The 22,419-nt window shown below is 31.2% G+C and overlaps 1 protein-coding gene across 1 annotated transcript in view; it reads right to left on the bottom strand.

Annotated features, from left to right (window-relative positions):
- spz3 (Spaetzle domain-containing protein 3) overlaps positions 1-22,419 on the bottom strand; it is a 192,822-nt gene that overhangs the window by 7,747 nt on the left and 162,656 nt on the right. The window contains exon 3 of the mRNA XM_076393867.1: positions 5,383-5,507. Within this exon, the coding sequence (XP_076249982.1) occupies positions 5,383-5,507 (125 nt within the window). The remainder of the gene's footprint in view (positions 1-5,382; positions 5,508-22,419) is intronic.

The following is a 22,419-nucleotide window of genomic DNA, read 5'->3' as shown; positions in this document are numbered from 1 at the left end:
ATGTTTATACATGTCACTGGTGTATTTTTATTATATGCACCTCACTATACGACACTACACAAGATCAGATGGTTTGATTCTTTTGAGTCTATGTCCTGTTCTGATGGTATTCAAAAGCTGCAATATGTCAATACTCTCATGAGAATGGAGTCTTTCCTCATGCCCCTTGCAATTATCTTGATTTCTTGACTGACTGTGGGTATATCAAGGTCTCGATGTAGGTAATCAGTCCTATCGTATTTGGGTGCATACACAATACCTCTCAGGACTTTGTTCTGAAAAATTTGTATTTTATTTATGTTACTTTTTGCAGAACATCCCCATAATTGAACTCCGTTTGTCCATATAGGTTTCAATATTTGCTTTTATAATAGCAATTTATTATGTACTGACAATTGTGATTTTTTTCCAATTAGCCAGTACGTTTTCCTGTATCTCAATTCTAGTTCTTTTCTTTTATTCTTTATATGTTCCTTCCAGCGAAGTTTGGCATCGGGATTCATTCCGAGATATTTAGCGTTGTTGTTATATGTAATGATAGAATTATTTAATGTTGTTGGTGCTTGTACGGTCTGTTTATAGATGAACAACATATGTGCAGATTTACTTTCATTAATTTTTAGTTTCCAAGCTTGTGTCCAATTATTTATATTGTCACTAGCCTGTTGTAATTTTCGTGAGGCTTCTTCACTATTGTCTCCGACAGCTATAATCGCAGTATTATCAGCAAATGTAACCATCGTGATATTTTCCATTTGTGGTATATTATAAGGGTAAAGTAGATAAAGCACTAGTCCCAGTACACTTCCTTGTAGTACACCTGTTTGAGCTTCTTTTATTGTAGAGTAAGCTTGTTCTTGTTTGACTCTAAACATTCTGGTAGTAATGTATGATTTTAATTGTTCGGTGTCTTGTTTTGGTAGCATTTTTTGTAGTTTATGAACAAGACCTTAACGAAAGCTTGTGCTACATCTAAGAATATAGCTGAGCATACTTTTTTACTTTCGTAGGCTTTTTCAATAACATCTGTTATTCTGTGGACCTAGTCAATTGTTGAGTGCTGGTTAATAAACCCAAACTGGTGTGTTGGTATTAAGTTTTTTATCTCTATGATCGGTTTTATTCTTTTCAACAGGAGTTTTTCAAAAACCTTAGATACTACTGGCAGCAGTGATGTAGGTTTATAGGCTTTTATTTCGTTTGGTGACTTCCCAGGTTTTGGGATCATTATAATTTCCGCCTTCTTCCAAATGTCTGGGACATATTTTAATCTAAATGCTGTATTGATCAAGTTGGTGAATTTTATAATTCCCTTTCTTGATAGTTTTTGCAGTAATTCTCCTATTATTAAATCGTAGCCTGGTGATTTCCTAGGGTTAATGTCAGTTTTATTAATTTTGGTTAACTCTTTCGGCGTGACTAATTCAATAATCGAATTTTCAGCTTCTGTGTCCGGCAAATTATGTTCAATATCAGTTTCGTTTGGTTTGAAAGTTTTTTCTAGATATTCAGCAAATGCTTCTGCTCTTTGGTGATTGTCACGTGCCAATTATATAGGTCTCTTATAGGTGAACTGTGTAGATATGAGCGCTTTAGATATTTTATGGCTTTCCAGAGTGAGTAATCAGTTTCTTTATCATCTCTTAAATGGCTCAGATAGTCATTTATGGTTTTGTTTTTAATTTCCAGTATTTTCCTTTTTAGTCTTTGGGTTATATTCTTTAAACTATTTTTATTTTCAGTTATTCTGTTTTGTTGCCACTTTTTTCGTAATTTATGTTTTTCAGCTACCATTTCCTTCACTTCCCTAGGATAGTTAATTCCTTTATTTGTTCTCTTAATTTCTGGAGTATTATTCCAGGCAGCTTGTTGAATATCTACTACGAATTTTTCTGCTTCAAAATTTAATTGTTCAGTTGTCTTGAGGGCTACATTTAGTTGAATTATTTTGTTCAATTCTTCAGCAAATCCTTCCCAGTCTGTTCTTTTGATTCTTAACGTTGGGTTTCCTTCTTTTCTTATTATATTTTCACTCAACGTCAGAATCGCTGGCGTATTATCATACACTAATACATGAAATTTCAAATATACTAATTTCAGAGGCTCCCTTTACGATTCAAAGTATAATCGTTAGATATTCCTTTAATTTAAATTTGAATATGACATGGCTTTGACAGCGCTCCATAAAATAATATTTAAAAAATGTGGGATAGTGTTTATTGTATACGTTTGCTTTTTTATACTCCATTGTGTTTAATATCTGAAGTTGGACCCATTTTTATATCAGACATGCATATTAATTGAATAATAGAAATTCAACTGTGATGTTCGAAATTAAATAATTTATAAAAATTGTTTTAAGAACAATGTAAAAATGTGTTGTCATTTGCGAAAGTTTTTATAGAACACTAAGTAAATTTTACACAGTTTATAAGCAGAAGTGTTTTACAAAGGGAAAATAAATTAACTTGTATAAATTACGATCAAATTTCGACCAACCATTTTGTTCTGCAATAATATTTTATCAGAAATTTATTTTTATTAATGGACCATATATTTATCGCATCTTTCATGTCAATGTGTAAATAAATTAGATTAGTTAGATTAGATAAAAATCGCATGCATATATTCAGTGATTTAATGGAGTATTATAGGAAGGAATATTGACATTACTCATTATTTCAACAAAGAATACCAAATAAATTGAGTGAAAACTCAATTCGTTTTGCGGGCTGCTGAAAATATGCCTTTTTAAGTTCCATTTAATCATGAAATTGGAGTTATGTTGTTATGAAAAATGTCACAAAATGGTGTGGACTTTTGAGTTCTCTGTTCTTTTTAGGTCTCGTTGACGATATGTTACTGTATTGTGTACTTAACAGGTCAACTGAAAATCCCCGGACTACCATAGTTAAATACATTTTTTTGGAAAAATTATTTTTTTGACTCAAGGGTGGCTCACTGATTATAGCGACCCTCCGGCTTTTCGATACCATTTTTGTAGTACGATTTGTCCTTTGCTTCAAAATGGGTCTCAGTTTCGGCAATCACCTCTTCATTCGACAAAAATTTCTTCCCAGCAAGCATTCTTTTGAGATTTGAGAACAGAAAATAGTCGCTGGGGGCCAGATCGGAGAATACGGTGGATTAGGAAGCAATTCGAAGCCCAATTAATGGATTTTTGCTATCGCTTTCACTGACTTGTGACACAATGCATTGTTTTGGTGAAGCAGCACTTTCTTTTTCTTTAAATGCGGCCGATATTCGATGGTCCTTCTTTTTTCAAGGTAATCAATAAAAATTATTCCATGCACATCCCAAAATACAGACGCCATAACGTGCCAACCGACTGTTTCCCCCGCTTTGGAGCGGCTTCATTGTGTGCAGTCTATTCGGATGACTGTCAATTGGACTTCGGAGTAAAATGATAGAGTCATGTGTCAGCAGTTCCAGCAATAGTTCAGGTTTATTACGCTTGATTATCTTCAAAAAGTGCTCCGAATCATCAACTCGTCGTTGTTTTTTGTCAAAAATGAGATCGCGCAACACCTACTTTGCACAAAGTTTTCTCATACCCAAATATTCATGAATTATATGATGTACACGTTCAGTTGAGATCATAGGAGTGTCTGCTATTTCAATCAATTTCAATTTACGATCATTCAAAATCATTTTGGGGATTTTTTAATGTTCTCCTCAGTAATAACCTCTTTTAGGCGTCCACTGGATTCACTGTCTTCGGTGCTCATTTCACCACGTCTAAACTTAGCATACCAATCCTTGAGGGTTGATTTTCCTGGGGAAGTGTCGGAAAACGGCCATCAAACCAAGTTTTTGCTTCAACTATATTTTTTCGGTTCAAAAAGCAATATTTTATCAAGACACGAGATTCTTTTTTATCCAGTTTTTTTACAATAACCAAAGTAGCTTCACTCAAAATGCTATAATTCACAAACTAACGATCCGACAGCTGTGAAATTTACACACGCATCTTTTGAGGGTTAGGGCTAACTAATCAATTATATTACAGTAGTTGAAAACCTATATATTTAACTTATGCATAGGGGGTCTACAGGTGTGGATTGCTTAGGCTATCAAATAGTCTTAATCTGACACTCTTTAGAATATAGTTCAATATTTAAGTTTCCTGATTTCGATCCTAATTATTCTCACTGGAAGATGATTAATGAATAACTAAGGATGCTTTGTCTCATTATGACCACAACAGCTTGAAATATATAATTTTTTGTTAATTAATAATAATTTGAATCACTTGAGCTATCTACAATGACCATTTATATGCCTGACTGGTGATTGATTGTTAGTTACCAGCGACGAGGGCAGTTTGATAAGTCAGTGATTTATTGATGAAAGATATTTTCCCATAAAGCGTAATATTTCTCAACATAATATCCTTTTAACGCAATACATGTAGTCCAGCATTTTTCCATTTTACTAATTCTTTTCAAATAATAAGTTTCTTCAAAGCCTTCAAAATTGAGCGTTTGATTCAGTTTGTTAAATAATCTTAGAGGCTAAATTAATTTATGGATTTTTATCATAATAACTACATATGGTATGCATGCATCTGTGCATTGCCTTGATGGAACAACTCTTGTCAAATATAGTCGCTTTTTCTTCAAGTCAATATAAAATCTGCCCAATAGCTCTGCAAGATAATGATAACGCTGTTTTACGATACATCTATGTGTCGTCAACGATTACGAAACGGTACAAAAATATCGCCAAGCTCTGCATTGAGAAGGTTACACCATTTCGCTTATGGTAGAGTGTGAGCCATCGCGGCGCCTATCTCACCTATAGCTTTTTCACGTACAAATATTTATATAAAATGCAATTTTCTCGCTCAATTGGGATACATAGAGCCTCGTTCGCCTCAGGCGCTTTCATTTTTCGTTCTTCCAACATCAGTTCATTTTCTTAATTGACAATTTTGTGGCAACAACCTATTCTGGACAACCAGAATGTTCTGCGTCACTTGTGCTGTGACTACCACAACGGAAATCACTTCTTAGTTATTAATATTGATGGTGCATAATCCTCATAGTATTTATTAAGTCGTTCTCTGGTTTCTTTTGCAAAAAGATATTCCATAATCACCACATTATCATCGCTTTTTCCATATTAAAATTCGAGGAGTAGTCTGATAACGTGTACTCTATTAATAGATGGTACTTTATGATTCATTAGCACTAGTCATTAATTTGAAGTCTACTCAAAGTGCCCTCGTATTTCTTAAATTATATATAACATGAGTGATATATGATAAATATATCAGTTATAAAATATATATATTACAAAACATATTTTATATAGGTATTTAATTATATAAAATAATAAACATTTATATATTATACTTACAGTGGGTATGAATTTCCTGCTGTCGGGCAATATAGTTGTTGATGTCTCTTTATACAAGGGACTCCACGAATATATTCACCTCGCAATTCTAAACCTAAAGCTACTGATAGTGCTGTCCATAGAATCTGTAAAAGAAAAAAAGTTTCTCAATGTCGGGTTATCTTTATAATATTTCAATAGATTTTCGTCAGTTAAATAATTAAAGTGATTATAAGAATGGTTATTAACTTTTCTTCATTAGTGTCTGATATCAATTTTTGAATAAGCTCTGCAGAGGAGGAGTAATAATAATACGGTACTTGTAATAATGATAAAGGTAATAATTTAATTAAGAGTAAAGGTTCATCCCTATTATAGAATCATGCACATCATACAAAATAATCATTCAGCTGTCTATTGGTTATAGCATTTTAGCTCTCAGTGTAATTGTTCCTCTTTTCTCAAATGTATCATTGATCAGTACCATGCAGTTTGGTAGATACCGAAAATTACTTCAACAATCGATACCGCTTTTTTTTCTTGTATTATTAACGATGTGAAGTTTTTGAACACTTGCACTTGTTCAGACTGTGGTTTTTTTAACATTTTGTTTCTTATGCACTTATTCACAGGCCATATGGCTTGATAATATTTGTTATATGAGTTGAGATATATCATGTCAAACGTCAGGGAAATTTAAGAGAAATTAAAGAACCGGATATATCTATTTAATTATTCCTTAAATTTAGAAGGTATAACATATATATTACAAAATATGTATTTGTATACAATTAATAGTATTTTAAAATTATTGATTCTTGAATTTAAAACCATCCAATCTTATCTTTATATATTATTTGATATATGTGTGATTGATTATGTCTTATGAGTGGCGTCACTATTACTTTTGCGCTATTGTGATTTAAGATATTTTGTGGTAATACTTTATTTATAAATACAATTGTTGGTTATACATTAGGTAATTTGAATTTTATATTCTCCGTTATTTTTTAAATTTACATGGTTACAACACTTTCTTTTATGTAGTAATACATAATTTGTCGTAATTTAGTTTATAAAAACCAGCATCTCTATTAAATGAATAAATAAAGCTCATTGCTATTAATAAACCTTATTCTTCTAGATAATATTTTTTGTGTGATCATGTCTTGAAGTTATTGAAAAGGTCTGGGTTAATGTACACTCTTACAGTCAACTAATTATTGAAAACTATATAAAAAAAATGGTGCCAAATTAAATTTTAAGAAATAATTAAGTGATATTTTTAAATATGACGCTTTCGGTTATCTTTACTAATAGTAATGACGTAATGTTTTTCTTAATAGATTTAAAATTAGTTTATATCTGAATATTTATATGGAGGATACTTTACTTCATAAATATTTCTCATAATTCCGGATACTTTGCTTTATCAAATTAGTTTACAGTGTGATTAATTCGTAGTGAGTCTGTTAGAATAAGAATAACCCTGTACCTTGTCATTTCACTTAATAATCAGTTTATAACAAGATTAAACTGTCTAGCCTAGCACGACTTGTTTTTTTTTCAATTTTAATTGTATCATTTTTTCTTCACATGTGGCTACAAATACCACGTATGTAGAGCAGTTTATACGACAAGACCTTCGAAAAAGGTGTAGTTGCGTAGGAGTTGAGAGAAATTTAAAGAATTTATTTCTAGCAAATAGTATAGATGAAATTTATAAACAAAATCATCAATTTATTTCTCTTAACTGTCATATTATACTTAACAAAACAGTACTATCTAAATATCCAATGGCTTTATGAAAATGCGAATGTGTATGGTGATGCTGTAGTACTTCGAACGTTCTTCACCAAGCCTCGCTAGTCAGCTAGCTGCTATTTCGTTCCATCATTAATTGTCACATCAACATCGTATTTGGAACACTCAAAGCTTACAGATATTAGAATATAGTTATGTTCAAAAGTCGAAACCCTACGGAGAAATTAGTAAAATATGTTGAAAAACATGTATGTTGAATGAACATATGCGACTATTTAAAATTTTAAAAAAGAAAATAGTCTTGGAATATTTACAATCTTTTCTCCTACACTGTAAGCTAAAACCTTACTCCTATTTTAAGAATATTGCTCACAGAAAGGAGTGTGATATTTGGTGTAGTTAAGGTATATGAGAGGAAAAAGTTCAAAGAGATAATTATTTATTTGGTTATTTATTTTTATTCCTATATTTGTTATGTATCTTCAATTTAAATTTTTTTATTATTTAATTATTGCATGTTTACTGGTTGTTTCGGACTAACCTTTTAACAATTTGTCTCTATCACAACTTAAATCTAGGTATATAACTAGAAGGACCCATCAGCCCTAACTCAGTCTCTGGTGAAATAATGATTATACATGTCACTGCTGTATTTTTAGTTAAATTTTTTAGTTAAATGGTTTGATACTTTTAAGTCTGTGTCCTACTCTAGTGATATCCAAAAGTTGCAATACTTCAATATTCTCATGAGAATGGAGTCTTTCCTCATGCCCCCTTACAATTCTCTTGGTTTCTTGGCTAACTGTGGGTATCTGAAGGTTTCGATCTATGTAGTCAGTTCTGTATTATTTGGGTGCGTCTACAATACTTCTCAGGACTTTGTTCTGAAATATTTGAATTTTCTTTATGTTACTCTTTGAAGGACATCCCCATAATTGAACTCCGTAGTCCATATAGGTTTCAGTATTTGCTTATATATGCAATTTATTATGTACTGATAATTGTAATTTTCTTCCAATTAGCCAGTACATTTTTCTATATGATATTAAAAATGAAAAAAGTTCATTTTTCAATCAAAACGAGCATTGTTAATATTTGAAATTATTTCATAATAAGAAGACATTTTGGCATTCGAACCTATCTTTTTTCAATTTACTTTGACTACGTATAAGTTTACAAAAATTTAAAAATTACAAAAAAAAATGCAAAGAAAACATAATTGACTTGTCACTAACACTAATTAATGTTCCAGCTATCGATGTTACTTTGTTCTCCTATAATTATAACTTAGCTATTACTGGATTTTTTTTCGTTGAGATTTTCAACTTCAATCAATACATGACGTTTTTGTCAATCAACGAAAAATAGATAAGCCAAATATGGAAGGAGTGATGTAACTTTTGAGACTATTCCCCAATCATGTAATAATCAGAAGGAGTAAGGCATGGAGAAAATAGTGGGTGGGGTTTTCACCGGTTTTAAAATATATGGTCGAGCGCTATTATGCCGAAGAATAATAATTTGTTTTTATACGTATTTCAGCAAAGGCATCAACTCTAATCTATAGCGATTCTCTTAGATGTTCTCATAGGGTAATGTCTTCAAACCATCGCTTTCAAAATTTTTGTCTATCTGGAGGAACCCTTCGTGTTCGGTGTCAAAATTACCACTTATAAATCGTCGAAACTAGTACTCATATATTGAAGTCGATATATCGATGGTTGCTGTAAGCTTCATATAGCATTCGATAATCTTGAGTGTAAAATTAAAACATCCCGCAAATGCATGAGATCGATGAGATTTGTGGCGATCGCCACGACCCTTTAGGCCACCATGAATGCATCAATAGGTGCAAGGGTTGGCAGCGCTGGTGGATTGGTACCATGCAGTTCCAGGGTATAAAAGACCAACACGATATTGTCTCACTCTCTTCTCTTTTCTACACCCCCTGTAATAGTACCACTTCCACAGCGCTACCGTACTTCCTCTACCTAACCTAATATCCTGTCAATTCTCCCGTCGACCACATGTATCACTCAATATCGAAATAAACAAGTGATTATTAAACCAGTGTTTTTCAGTTCTCGTGCAAATTCCTTCCAAAAATAGTAGTGAGTGTTCTGACAAATAATCGCAGTGGCAGCCACACATTTCGACCGACTGACCGATCCGACGAACATTCCTACAATTGGCGACCCCGACGTGATCAAAGTGCCTAACAGATAAATCAGTTCAACATAAGCCACTCGACAGGTGCTTGACACGTACATGGAAGGATAGCACCAGGAACGGAACACATCAACATCACGTGGTCGACGACATCCCACGAGACTAGCCTGATGGACGAAAACCACAGAAGCCCATCATGTATACCAGCAACACATGTACATCCTCGCATCACGAGACGGGACACGTAAAATACTTATAGGTACCCTCAAAGAAAGCTAAGCGCCCCAAGACGAACGACGTCCTGCTACAACTCCGATGGCAGCTGATCCCGTAAAACTCCTCGCTCAGGTTGGGATCCTCATCTCATCAGCAGTCCCCGGGCGTTTGTTTGCGTGATTGCGGGTGCACTCCGGAACTTGCACCACATATAGGTACGTTCCACGGCAGTTCCACTAGGAGGGGAGTTATGTGGCGATCGCCACGACCCTTTAGGCCACCACGAATACATCAACAAGTACAAAGGTTGGCAACGCCGGTGGATTGGTACCATGCAGTTCCAGGGTATAAAAGACCATCGCGACGATGTCTCGCTCTCTTTTCTTTTCTTCGTCCCCTTGTAATAGTACCACTTCCACAGCGCTACCGTACTTCCTCGACCTAACCTAATATCCTGTCAATTCTCCCGTCGACCACATGTATTAATCGTAAGTTAAAATAAATAACTTTGATTCAACCAGTGTTTTTAGTTCCTGTGCAAATCCCTTCCAAAAATATTAGTGAGTGTTCTGACAAATAATCGCAGCGGCAGCCACACATTTCGACCGACTGACCGACCCGACGAACATTCCTACAGATTTAGTATACAATGCGCCATCTGTTATAAATCTTTTAAAATAAATTTATAGGTCTGACACTATCAGATACATCTGAATAATTCATAAAGTATTTTATCGATAGTAGCCTTTAATAACAGAAAAGTACCCTAAGCAGTTTCCTTTTCCATTAATCAACTATGAAATACAAAACGTAATTTATTTTATGCTTAATAACAAACGACATTGATATTATGCATTTAGGTAAAAAAAAGAATGATCTATTACCGACACATACAAAACCGTTTAGAGTTACTTGATTTAAAAGTAAATTAAGAATGTTATTTTAAATTATTTTAGCATACTTTTAACCAAGAATATGCAACGTTTGAATCGTAATAACCAACAAGGTAAACGTATAATCTATATTTAATTTACTGGAATTGAAATACAATATAATTTACTAGGTTATTCTTAATTAATAAATAATAGTGTTAGTGTTATATTGTATTTAATTCTTTTTATTCTAAGTTTTTGGACTCTGGTATCACGGTTGTTGATTGTCAAATTTTACAAATTACTAATAGTTTAAAGTTTAATATAATTTGAGAGATATTTTATAATATTCAATCCTTACATATATCAGAACATAGCAGTATCAAAGTTAAGTAGATATATCATAAAAAATTACTCTTTATTGCCATTTAGCCTCTGCTACACGTATAATTTTAGACAAGCGAATGTTTTTAATGTTACAGAAAATGGTACACTAATTTGAATAGTAGATTTTCTGCTAAGATGTTATATGCGAATTTTACGTTGAGCATGATTTGTCTTGATTATTTGCAGGTAAATGTGAAAACTCGAAAAAATACGTCAGTTGGTAGGCTTGGCATATTTCTAAAGATTTGAAATATGTGGTGGTTCTTGGCTGATGAAACCACATTAAATAATAGGCACAGAAGCAAATATTCTGAACAGTTAATATCAATATTGTTCAATATATTCATAAACAAGAGTATAGACACGGTACCTGTCATTTTAACAACTAGCTAACACCAAATAGCTCAACAATAATCCATTAATCCATTAAAGAGAAAATTGCGGTGTTATATTATAATATTTAGGAGGCCCATTCTGATTACCAAAACAACAGTGCATAGAATATAGATATCTTGTTGAGACCCCATTGTGTTTCCAAAACTGAAATCAATTTTAGGTAGAAAGTAGACAGTTAACATGTCCTATATCAAACCAGATTTTGAAAAGCCTTATTTTCGATTAAAAGTCTACAGGTGTCTTTCAATTGTGGCATCTCCAGTCTAAAAACCGTACCGAATATAACAGTTTAGAAAACTATGACGAATGTGAAAATGTGTTTCAGTATTTATATTGATTTTTTTCAAGAAACTTTCAAGAAAACAGTATTTTCCATATAAAATATTCACAATAATAATATAAAATTATTCACAAGTGTAATGTAATGATTCATGCTTACCCAAAACTATCAGTCTAATCTAAAAAGTATTTTTTATTGTCAATTGTATTTTTTGATTTATTTGTTTTACCGTTCAAATGACGACAGTTTTAATCAATCTATATGAACACATTTTGGCATAGCATTGAGTCAATTTTTCTTTATACCCCTTTGAAAGGACAGCAAACTTCTTTCTTTTCTTTCGGATCTTTACCAAGATTACCTCACGTATCTTCAAATTTTACATATTTGCATTACATTATAAAGTGGATTTATATAGTTGTATCTACTGTTAAGCCGGATTAAAATTCAAAATCTTGAGATATTTTTGAAACCAGTAATAATAAAACAACCAAATTAAACTTTAAAATCAAACTTCACCGGTTAATGATTAAACAGCATCACCACAAGCTTCCACAAATTCTAACGGATTATGACAGCGCATTTCTTCAAATCAAACAGGATCCTCCAAGTAATGGAGGTAGTAAATAACTTTTTAGCGTATGTAAATTATAAAAACTACCAATACATGCAGTCAAAATGCCACTCGTGACAGATATGATATGAGTTATTTAATTAGATAGTATGAACCATAGTTAAGTACTTGTAAATTAGAATTACGGACAATATATAGTAGTGGTTATACTCAATCCCGCTAGTAAGCCCTAATTTACTCTTAATCTACTTAATTACAACAGTTTAATGTCAATAAATATTACAGGTTTCGTATTAAAAGAAAACGACATTGGCATTATGCATTTGACTAGAAAGAAATGATTTATTTCGAACAGTTCCATTTTAGTATTTATTATTTAAATCTGGTAAATATATTTTGCCATTAATGCCGACATTCTATTTTTAAATAAATCAACTAGATAAATTAAGTACATAAGTCAAACTGCAAAAGCAAGATAGTTTTCCTGTAAAGCGCTTGTATTCAGCCAATGTCGTTTCTTTTCAGTTATTTCCTTGATTGAATGAGAGTATACGAATGACCTAAATAATGTTTATAAGAAATAATATATTAAGAACATTATATTTTAATTTTTAAGTAATTAAGTTTTTTGTAAGTTTAAAATTTCCAGTTTTTATATTAAGATGTTCTTAAAGCAATTAGTTATATATTGTATACAAATATCTTAAGTTTTTAAGGAAGGTACAACTATAAAACTTTCCATATATGTTACATATTATATAAAATATAACCAAGTCCAAATCTGGTAATTGTACAGTTAATTAATGTAAACATTATATTAAGCAATTTATTATTGTCACTTTATATCTCCATATAGAGCGTAATTAAGAGTATTCGTTTTAAGTATCTCGAAAGAGTATACCTCAATCTGTTGTTATCATCTTGACATGAAGATTTAGAATAAGATATTCTTGGCTGGAAATAGCTTAATGAAGTGATTTGCTCCTTTTCATGTATAAACTAGTCATCATAAGAAATACTTATTGTCCACTGACCAAGATTGTTGAACTATTAGGGGTAATAATAATAAGAAATGTATGTCAAGTCAAGAGTGTACATAAGTCGTTCAATGGCAAATGTACATACCATGGTTCTTGAAAAATCTATAAGTTATAAGCGTTCTCAACACCTCTAGGATTTTAGTTTGGGCGATCTTGTCCCCCGCTGAGAATCAGTTTTATAAAGGAAAATAGTTATAAAGCTTTATTATGAAATTATTTCGACGCATTTAGTGACTCTTGAAGCAGATTCCTTCATGTGTCCTAGTGGCTACTCCCCATAACACGATTTTTTCTGTTCATTTAAAACTTAGTTAAAGGTTTAATTTCGATGTATATTTACGAAATAATATATTATCCACTAACTGATCGACTGAAACCGATTTATTATATTTTAAATTAAAGCCAAATAGACACTAAACACTTGCTATATTATTAGCAAGCTATTAGTTTTGATTAACTATGTTTTTATTAAATTATGAAAAAGAGCTATATGCTAAAACCTCCTTACATATTATTTTAGGTATTTCATATAAAATAGTCTACTAAAAGCTACTATTAATAACCATAATATTAGCCAACTACTAAAACTACTATTAATAATGAGTTTATTTTAAATCAATTTTTAGTTATTAAATTAAGTTATTAAGTTATTTACATTATTTGTAATTTGTTTACATTTATTTACATTAATTGTAAAAGTTATAGTCATATCAGGCTTTATATTATTTTGCTGGATTGTAAAGAACCGAATGCTTTTAAGACGTTGAACTTCAAACGAACTATATTTTTCCTACAAAAAATGCCACTGAAGGACACTGAATGATGGCGGGAATTTATTATGAACATACTTTGTCGATAAACATTTCAGCATTTAGATGGTTAAAAAACAAATGAATTAAAAAATTAATAAAAATTTAACGAGAGTTTGGAAAATTGGTGCCTTATTGAATTGGCAGAAAACTAAGAACTAAGTAATAATTGTTTACTGAATATTGGTAATATTTAAAGTAATAATTATTTGCAATTTGCAATTAAATTAAGTTAAATTGTAATTATTTAACGAACATTTTCATATTAACTATTGCTTGTTCTGGTGGATGACAGAAATAAATAGAATTGCAAAGGGCCAAAATAAGAAATTTTGAACATATAAAAATATGTATAAAAAAATATGGTTTTGTAATCAAAATTAAAAAAGGAAATTCTGATATATAATAAATTCATCTTGCCATTATTAAGGATATTTTTGGCAAGTTATTATTTAATTTACAGTTTTTTAGTTTATAATAATTAATACAATAACAACGAACAATTTGGAGATAAGTTCTCAGTTGTCAGATTAGTTTGTTAGTTGTTGTTTTAATATTTTCTGAAAATACTTTATACAAATGTTAAATAGCAATTAATTAAAATAGTTAATTTAAATTCTATTTTCTAATTCGCTCTTGTAATATAAATATTTTAATGTTATTTTTTTACTCCTGTGGTAAATAAACCCGCTTGGTGCACCCTCCAGTGATTTAGACGAATAAAACTTGAAAACAACTTTATACAGTCTATTTTGTGTCTATCTATCTGGTGGTGCAATACTGCCGACCTACTTTTATTCTACTATACGCGAAATACTTATGTTATCAACACTTCAATAGTCACATTTTAAAACATATATCAACACACTTATTTCTTAGAAGATCCACTATCCTAACAGTTGTGCAATATAACAAATATTATAACTGATTTTAGATTTTTATGTGTTAAATCAAAATAAACTTGACAAATAACGCCTTGAAAAATATTGATAAGTATAATCTCAGACAAGCACTCACATTTTCAAAATATCGGTAAACGTCGATTAAAAGTTTCTTTCTAAATGAAATGGATTCTCTTATCCCACAAGAACAGTAACTGAAGGTGAACACATTGTCCATAGTTCATGGCCTAATTGATCTAAATTATCACAGAATAAATGCATTTTGAAATCTGTATAATATTTAAATACTACCAAAAATATATAAAATTGTGACTAACGACCTGAAATACATTAATGAATAGCAATTCAAATAAGACCTTACAAAATGTTTGTTTGATTTGCAGGAATAAATTAGATTTTTAGCTAGTTTTTTTTAATCACGAATGTTAATTAATGTGATGTCCGAAAACGTCCAACAGCTGACTTGATCAAACATGTCGTATTGATTTATTATAAATTCTAACCTTTATAAAATAAAAAGAATTCTTATCGTTTACGGTTAATAATATTATAAATTGTGAAAAATCACAGTTGGCAAAATAAAAATATGTTAAACCGATTCGCAAATATAACATTTTAAATACGATTGATCGTGTATGCAAACGTCATTGTGGTGGAGATAAACAGACGAGAACCGATATCGAAAAGGAAACAAAAACGCAACGCATGACAGAAACAAGAGATGAGGAAAAAACGTGAACGCTTGGACGAATGAAAGTCAATGTTCCAGTTGCCTTGACACACCCGCCAACTTGCTATACCAGGTTCACTTTTTTCTCTTTCCGGTACCCAAATCTGAAGGTATTATGCACTACGAGGGGTTACAGAAAAGCAATACACTCGAACAACCCACTAGATTAATTGTTATAGTTTCATAATGCCATGTCGTATGCACTAAATCACTCAGGCTTGTAGGGTTAGTTCTATTGGCAACTTTTTAATATTATATAATATATTAATTAAAATCAAAACAAAATTTATGGTGTTGGTATTGATTAACACCTCCAAATAGGTCAATGCCAATAAAACAATATTAAGCATTATTTCGATTAAAAATGTAGTACCATATTACAAACTAACTACAGTTATTAATTTATATTAGAGTCAAATTTAACTAAAAAACTAGAAAATTGTTTAAATTTGAAAAATAAAACAGTTTAATAGCAGTTAACAGTTAGCGCAGTTGACAGATACAATAACTATCAGCGAGATCATTGGATGTACATTGTAAATCAGAAAACATCAAGACCTATAAAGTATGCATGCCGAAAAAATATCGATATATAGAGATATTCTGAAAAAAAAAAATATAAAAATATATTGTCTAGCCGATATTTTTCGCCCAGTATATCGATAGTTGTCAATGAGAGTATGAAACTTTTAGTTACAAACAAAAGTATCGATATTGAAAGCCTTGTGGTGTCAAAGGGGAGTATCGACCTTTTATCTAGGGATTTTTTTCACCCGTTCATGACGTAAATTTTACGGTAGGACAAGAGCACAAAAAATTCGATACGAAATCCTAGGATTTTGTTGAAGCGTTTTGAAGAACTTTACTCCAATTCCAAAACATTCAATATTTGAAAAACGAAGCTGAAGTAGCTGTCAACAGACATGGTCTACTAGAATTTGGACAAAATATTGCAGTTTAAGATGTACGGCTACCAATGGCGAATTGCAGTAGTTCAGATTTTTATCCGTGTGCTATTGGAATATAGAGCTATCAGACCTGGGAAAACCATTCTATACAAAGTATATTATGGGAATTTAATCTGAAACAGAGCTATTTCAAATTATTAATGGCAAACTCAATAGCTGTTCAAACCACATACATTGCTTTGGTCGTTTATTTGGAGGGTGGCTGAATACTAAATAGTAAGACAGTATGTCTGACTGACATACTAGAGATAGGCGCTTAGTTTATTTGGAAAGCATTTAAGTCCTCAATGTCCTCTTTAATCGCCGTTCATTATGTCGTCAACTCCTCCCTTAAAATAGTGTTTCAAAGAAAATTAAAAGTTTTCTATGTTTTAAACCTTTCACATTTCATAACTTGAATAGCATTAAATGGAACCTACAAGGTACTAAAATAATATTTTATGTCATAACATCATAATTATGTATCTTTGTATATATTATTATAAATGTATTATTATAAAATACTACGAGGGTTGCTAGTTATATTTCTGAACTTGAAATTTAAATATTCAATGGATCCCATTAGTATGGCAAGCATCAATAGAATATTGCATAAACATTAAGCCTTAAAAATATGGATCATTTCTGAATACACCATAATATAACTGCCCAAAGATGGTTAGTCTCCACTGTTGCAAGGAACTCTTCGAAAAAATTCGAAAGAAGAGGCGAATCATTCTCCATCATAACAATGCAGACGATACACATACATGACACTTTTGATCGACCAAAATACCGAATTGGAGAGTCATCCACTATGCAGTCCTAATTTGACATCAAATTATCTTTATTGGTCACAACACAGTAGAAAAAGTACCAAAACCATTGGTTCCAACACATACGTACTACATTTCGAAAAACAGTAAATTCAATTTCCAAAAAGAATACCTGGTTTTTTATTATTATGGTAAAAATATATTTTTTTATTACTCTTCGTGATTGCACAATCTGCCCTATTGGCAATAAGTATTTCTTATGTCTATATTATATATACATGGCATGTAGAAAATCATTTCATTAAGCAATCTTCTGTATCGAATAATATAAGTTTACATATGTCCAGTAATCAGATCAGATGGTGTTAAACGTTTTAGTCTACGCGCTTCACTATCACGTCGCATATTTAGCTGATTAGCGAGTACATTGGGATGCACTGACACTCTTTCGAAGTATTTCATACAAACACGTTGAATTACACTCTTTATAAGTTCTAGAGGAATATCGCGTTGTATCACTTTATTTGAAATATAGTACGGAGCATCAACAATGGCACGCAACACCTTATTTTGGAACCGCTGAATGATTGATATATTAGTTTTGCTAGCGGTAATGCATAGTTGGATTCCATTGGAACAAATAGGCTTGAGTATAGACTCATACAGCAATACCTTGTTATCTAATGATAACTTGGATTTGCGCCCAATGAGCCAATACATTTGATATAATTTTAGTCCCAGTTGTTTCCGTTTAGAGAGTATGTGCTTCTTCCAGGTTAGGCGTCGATCTAAATGCATACCAAGATATTTAACATGCTCTGCTTGGGGGAGTTGACGATGAATGATATTCACTGGTGGACATGTTCTTCTGCGCAAGGTAAACGTGACATGCGTGGATTTTGTTTCATTGGCCTTAATGCGCCATGCCCTCAACCATAATTGTATTTGCTACAGGTGTATTTTTAGGTTTATTGATGCTGTGACTGGATCATCACTTTATCATGATTTGATCATCACATTAATCATGGGATGCTAAGATTCCTGTGTCGTCTGCGTATGTTGCGACAGTAGTCATTTTTGTGTTGGACAGATCAGCGTATACAGAAGATACAGTACTGGACCACTGGGTGTACTGACACTACCTTGCGGAACTCCTGAATATATGGGTTTAATTCGGTATGTTCATCGCCTTAATTTACAATAAATTTTTTATCAGTGAGATAGGATTTTAGTAACTGATAGTCCGGATGGGGGAGAAGGTTGAGGTTTCTTTAGTTTAACCTGCAAGCCCGTATGCTAAACTTTGTCTTAAAAGCCTGAGATATGCCTAGAAAAGCAGCCGAACAATATCTTTTAGTATTTAGGTCAGTGTTTATTTTGTTTACAAATCTATGCACTTGTTCTATAGCCCCATGCTTATTGTGAAAGCCAAACTGATGTTCTGGAATAATTTTTTCTTTTTCCTATTATATAGTTTAGTTTTTTTATGTATAATTTCTCGAAAACTTTCGAGATTATCGTTAAGTCCACTTGAAATGGTGAATCCAGAAAGCTACTAATTTCATTTTCGTCATCTTTATGTGGCTGAGACTGGAAAGGTTTAAAAACATTCTTTAAGTGTTTTGAGAAAATGTCGGCCATCTCTTTATTGCTTTTAGCCCAATTATTTTCGCTTGTTTTAATAGGTGAGTTATGCTGCTGTTAATCTTTCTTGTTGCTTAACAATTGTTGCTTAACAATTTTCTTGTTGTGTGTTCCACAACGAGAAATATAAATGAAAACTCTCGTATTTTTTTAATAATTCATTTAATGTTCTAACAAACTTAGAATTATGAACATGTTCCTTTATCGAAAATAATATCATTATTATTTATCAATTAACCAAGTCCAATTTTGTCTAACACAATAGAAAAAAGTTAATTTTTTCAAAAAAACACAAAATTTCTAACAAAATGCAACGTCGAAAATAATAAACAATTATTAAATTCATCAATAGAGAAGATTATATAAAAATGATGAGTAATTTTTCAGAATTATATTTACAAAACGTTTTACTATTAGCAAACATTTTAAGCAATAATTAATATTCTAAGAACAGAAAACAATTTAAGTACAGTACTAAAATTTTTTATTTTTTAAACATTTATAACGTTGAATATTTTTTCAGCAAAAACCAACAACGGAAAAATACCGGTTAATAAAAAAAATCTTTTAATGAATTGGCTAAACAATAATATGTATCTTTTTATTTAGAAGAAAATATTTTAAGAATGCATATCTAATATAAACTAACCATATTAGTCAATCAGATTGCTGTTAAAGACAAATACCCATTATCTTATCAGGCTTCAATATTTGAACCAATTCGTTTTATAATATTTTGAATTATTTCTTCTTTACATAAGGCGCCATCTCTTGGCAGTAATGTGATTTTTATTTTATTATATTTAATTTATAAAAGTATTTATTAAAACTAAATACTTTATTAAATAGTGAGATTCCTTTAATTTCTAAATAATATAATATCCAACCAGTCATAAAAATTACTTATTTGACTCGACCTTAAATATTTTTCTTTTTTCACATTTCACTTTTTTTTCGAAGTAAGAAGTGATGTTATATAAATATTACCAGCTTTTTAGCGAAGAGTAAATCAGCCTATATAATTAAAATGCAAAAAAAAAACAAATTGCATTAAGAAGAGGGTGTATAAAATTTTCTAAGGTATTTTTAACTAATTTTAAGATATTGCATTTGATCTATCTAATCGATTCTTTCAAAAATTTAAAAAATGTAGGAAAATGTGCGCTACTATGTCTAATATTATTTACGGTAGATATGATATTACATTCATAAACCTTCATACTTTTATAAGCTGCCGAATATCTAATAACCTATATAAACGAAACCAAATATGAACGATGGATGTAATATGGTTACTTATAACTATCATCTCCCCAATAACACTCAAACTAGTGTTATTTTTTACTCTAGAGGACGAGTATACTATTATATCTCCATCGGAATATTTTCATACATAGGACTAATTGGTTTAAACAATTTTGGTACTATCTAAAATCTATGTCACGTACCTTTTACACTATGAGATTTTGTGTTAAAATCATCTTCTAACAACGAAGCGTATTTTTAAATTGACTGATATATTAGCCGGTATAATTACGATATATGTAACCGAGGAACGATGACAAACAATTATTTTGTCCAAATTAAACGATATAGACGTAGACATATTATTCTAGCAAGAGGGCGGTAATGTGCCACCTTCTTTAAAAATGGTCTACACGGTCATTTCTTACAGATTTGACGCGAACTGACCACCAAACATTTGTAATATGACTTTAGTACACTTTTTATACCTATGTAACTATAACTAATATAACAAACTCCTCAGAAAACATAGAACACAAAGCCAATGCATGAAATTTCGAATGACCGAAAGCTCTAAACCATGCAAAGCTTTGTGGTATCTAGCATAACTTATGTTTCCAAGTGCCAAATGCATTGATTGTATGCAGTGATGCCCTTTATCGTAAAATTTCTAGTTCCTTCTGACTAACTAAGCTGCATTCCTAGTCTCCTAACTACGTTCCCATAAATTTGTATGTGTGGAAATATATAAGGCAGGAATTTACAATTTCTAATATTGTTTGGTAATGTCCTACTTTAACAGCGGGAGAAAGACAATTTAAAACATGGTCGAAAGAAAAAATGAGAGCAATATTTGTGCAGTACTGATTTTTAAGAAAGAAAATTACTATTTAAATTGAATTTTTCGTAAGTTGACATTCATAAAAATTAAATTTGACCCAAAGCTCAGAACATTTGCTTGTCACTGGTAAAATAAAGCTAGGGTTTCCATAAAGAAGTAAAAAAAGAAATTATATAATCCTTCGAATTTATGTGTTGTATTACATATCCGAATTATTAACAAGTTTTGTTATCAATAAATATTAAATAGCTTCCTAAGAAAAACGATCTAGATGAAGAACCCTTTATATTAGTATTAACAGTTATGAGAATTTATAGTTTTTTGTCAGATATTTTTATTTTACATATATGTAATAATTGTTTACTAGATAATATAGCATTTTGATTACATAATACTAAAAGCTTCATTTTATTGTAACAGGTTTATGACAACGTCCTCTAGTATTCAAAATAGTTGTCGGATTCGAATTCGGGAATTACTATTCAGAGAGGATACGTGATTAAAAACTAAAATTTATTGTGATGAAAAAAATTAAATTATCGACTGAAAACTCCGGCATTTTGAGACAAAAACCTCCGCAAAAACACCGTATGATACTCAAATAATACTTATTGTTCTTTGTTATATTTTAAAGGCTCCTTTTACCAACCAGGGCCTATCTGAACTGGACCTACAGTTTAACGTGGGCATCATCATCCTAGTAGACATCCAGCCTTACCCAGCCTGGTTACTGACCCAGATTTTGTACTTTTGTCTTGAGGATAATCACAAACATACAATTACGATGAACAGGACACAAAACGACAACAGCACTAGGACGTCGTGTCACCCTGATTACTACGCCAGTTAAATTAGCAATAATATTTACAAAATCAAATTTTTTTACAATACAACCACATAAACATTTTATTTGATATAAGAAGAAATCTTAAATATTAAATATGTGCGCGTTTTGTTCATATAGCACAACAGTAATCAATAGATATGGATTTAAACCATAATATATTGTTCAAGCCACGAAAGTTTATGTAAAAATATCTATAAAACAAGTAATGTACATGCATATATTAAACTTACAATACTTTTACAACGTGAATTTCTTATAAATAATAGGCAGAATGGTCGATGAATATTGATGAAATGAAAGAAATTTAACTAGTTAAAAATGTAAAAAATACCAACCATAGCCTGTTGCTATTTACATGCAATATAAATTGGCATATTAATATTGTTGGCATGTGCCTTACCATCACAGAATGTTCTAATAGATACGTTGCGGCAGGAATAATGTAGTACGAAATTTCTTTGTTACTTAAAACCGACAAAGAAGACACACAACAAAATTCATATATATGCAGAAACCCTATAAACGAGTCATTGACATTTAGTTGGGTATTCAGTCGCGAGTCAGAGGAGTTTGAACCTGTCTACAACAAGACTCGGGCAAAGAAGAGCAGAGTTTTCGG

This window comes from Rhynchophorus ferrugineus, unplaced genomic scaffold (assembly GCF_030347505.1).
Source record: "Rhynchophorus ferrugineus isolate W39M unplaced genomic scaffold, kcgeb_rfMv2 rfM1, whole genome shotgun sequence".
Classification (NCBI taxonomy): domain Eukaryota; kingdom Metazoa; phylum Arthropoda; class Insecta; order Coleoptera; family Curculionidae; genus Rhynchophorus; species Rhynchophorus ferrugineus.
Note: the sequence above shows the minus strand (reverse complement) of the source record. Positions and strands in the feature narration are given on the sequence as shown.